This window comes from Theobroma umbraticum, unplaced genomic scaffold, assembly GCF_002168275.2.
Source record: "Theobroma umbraticum cultivar Fairchild unplaced genomic scaffold, ASM216827v3 scaffold_20.0, whole genome shotgun sequence".
In the NCBI taxonomy this organism is placed as follows: domain Eukaryota; kingdom Viridiplantae; phylum Streptophyta; class Magnoliopsida; order Malvales; family Malvaceae; genus Theobroma; species Theobroma umbraticum.
Genome location: NW_018397266.1, coordinates 7,190,396 through 7,191,613, shown reverse-complemented (window position 1 = coordinate 7,191,613; position 1,218 = coordinate 7,190,396). Strand labels below are relative to the sequence as shown.

General features: G+C 37.4%; 1 protein-coding gene across 1 annotated transcript; it reads right to left on the bottom strand.

The window, feature by feature from the left end:
- Positions 1-488: 488 nt before the first annotated feature.
- Positions 489-998, bottom strand: LOC110423508 (uncharacterized). The gene has a single exon (XM_021437726.1). The coding sequence runs from the start codon at positions 996-998 to the stop codon at positions 489-491; it is 510 nt and encodes a 169-aa protein (XP_021293401.1).
- Between the last annotated feature and the right edge of the window lie 220 nt (positions 999-1,218).

Genomic DNA, 1,218 nt, shown 5'->3' with positions numbered 1-1,218 from the left:
GAGTGTAACCATCTAATGTAGCATTTAATGCTTTAGGTAGTCCATCCATGTGGTCATCTCCTAAGCAAAGATCCTACTCTTGTTTATCTTTGGTCCTTGCAATATATCAAACATATGAGAACCAACTTAGAGGTATCATATACCTTTAATATATAAAGTAGAATTACTTAGCAAATGGTACCTGAATCAGAAACTTCAATAAGATTCTTTTTCTTGCTCACAGTAGCTAGGTACTCCTTGCAGTTCCTTTTCCAATGCCCAATTTTGCCACAATGATGGCAAATATCTTTCTCTTTGTCCTTTTTGACACCTTCTTTAGGCTTCAGCACCTTCTCATTTTGGGATTTTACCTTCTTCCCCTTTTGGGCTTTCTTCTTTTGTTGCTTTGTATGAGCCTTAGAAGAAGAAACAAAAAACAATGATCCTTTATCTTTCCTGATAGACCTCTCTGTCATGTCTAGCATATTCAAAAGTTTAGGAAGAATGGCTTACAATCGATTCATATGGAAGTTCAACACGAACTGACTAAAGTTGTCAAGAAGAGGTTGTAGAACAAAGTCTATACTTAGCTCATGATCCATTACTAATCCCAATTGTCCAAGTCTCTCGATGAGTCCAATCATCTTCAGCACATGGGGTCTAACAGAACTGCCTTCTGCCATCTTGCATCGAAATAGTTCTTTAGAGATCTCATATCTCTCAGTGTACCCCTCTTTATCGAACAGTTCTCTAAGGTGAAGAATCATGGATTGGACATCCATGTGTTCATGTTGCTTTTGGAGCTCTGCTTGATCATTGTCATCCTTATGACGTTGATATGCCTCCTTATCCTCTCCACTAGCATCAGCAATAGGGACTGGTGGAATGGGAGTGTCAAGGACATAAGATTTCTTTTCTTGTTCCAAGATAATCTTGAGGTTCCGAAACCAATCGAGGAAGTTTGGGCCAGTAAGTTTATTTGCATCCAAGATGCTCCACAGTGACAAATTATTAGCCATGTATATAAATTATGCCTAAATAGATAAAATAAAGCAATAAGTAAACATCATGCATAAACTATTTAAAACAAGGTTTTAAAATTTTAAACAGATCTCTCACTATTTTTTACAAGATGATAACCCTCCATATCACCTTGAAAGATCTCTACTAAGATTCCCTTAGTGCGCTAGGATCCCATCCATCTAGTCATGGCCTTGAGTGTGCTCAACAAACTATGAT

Coding starts and splice junctions, on each gene's coding strand:
- LOC110423508 (XM_021437726.1), bottom strand. CDS start 998: ATGGCTAATAATTTGTCACTGTGGAGCATCTTGGATGCAAATAAACTT.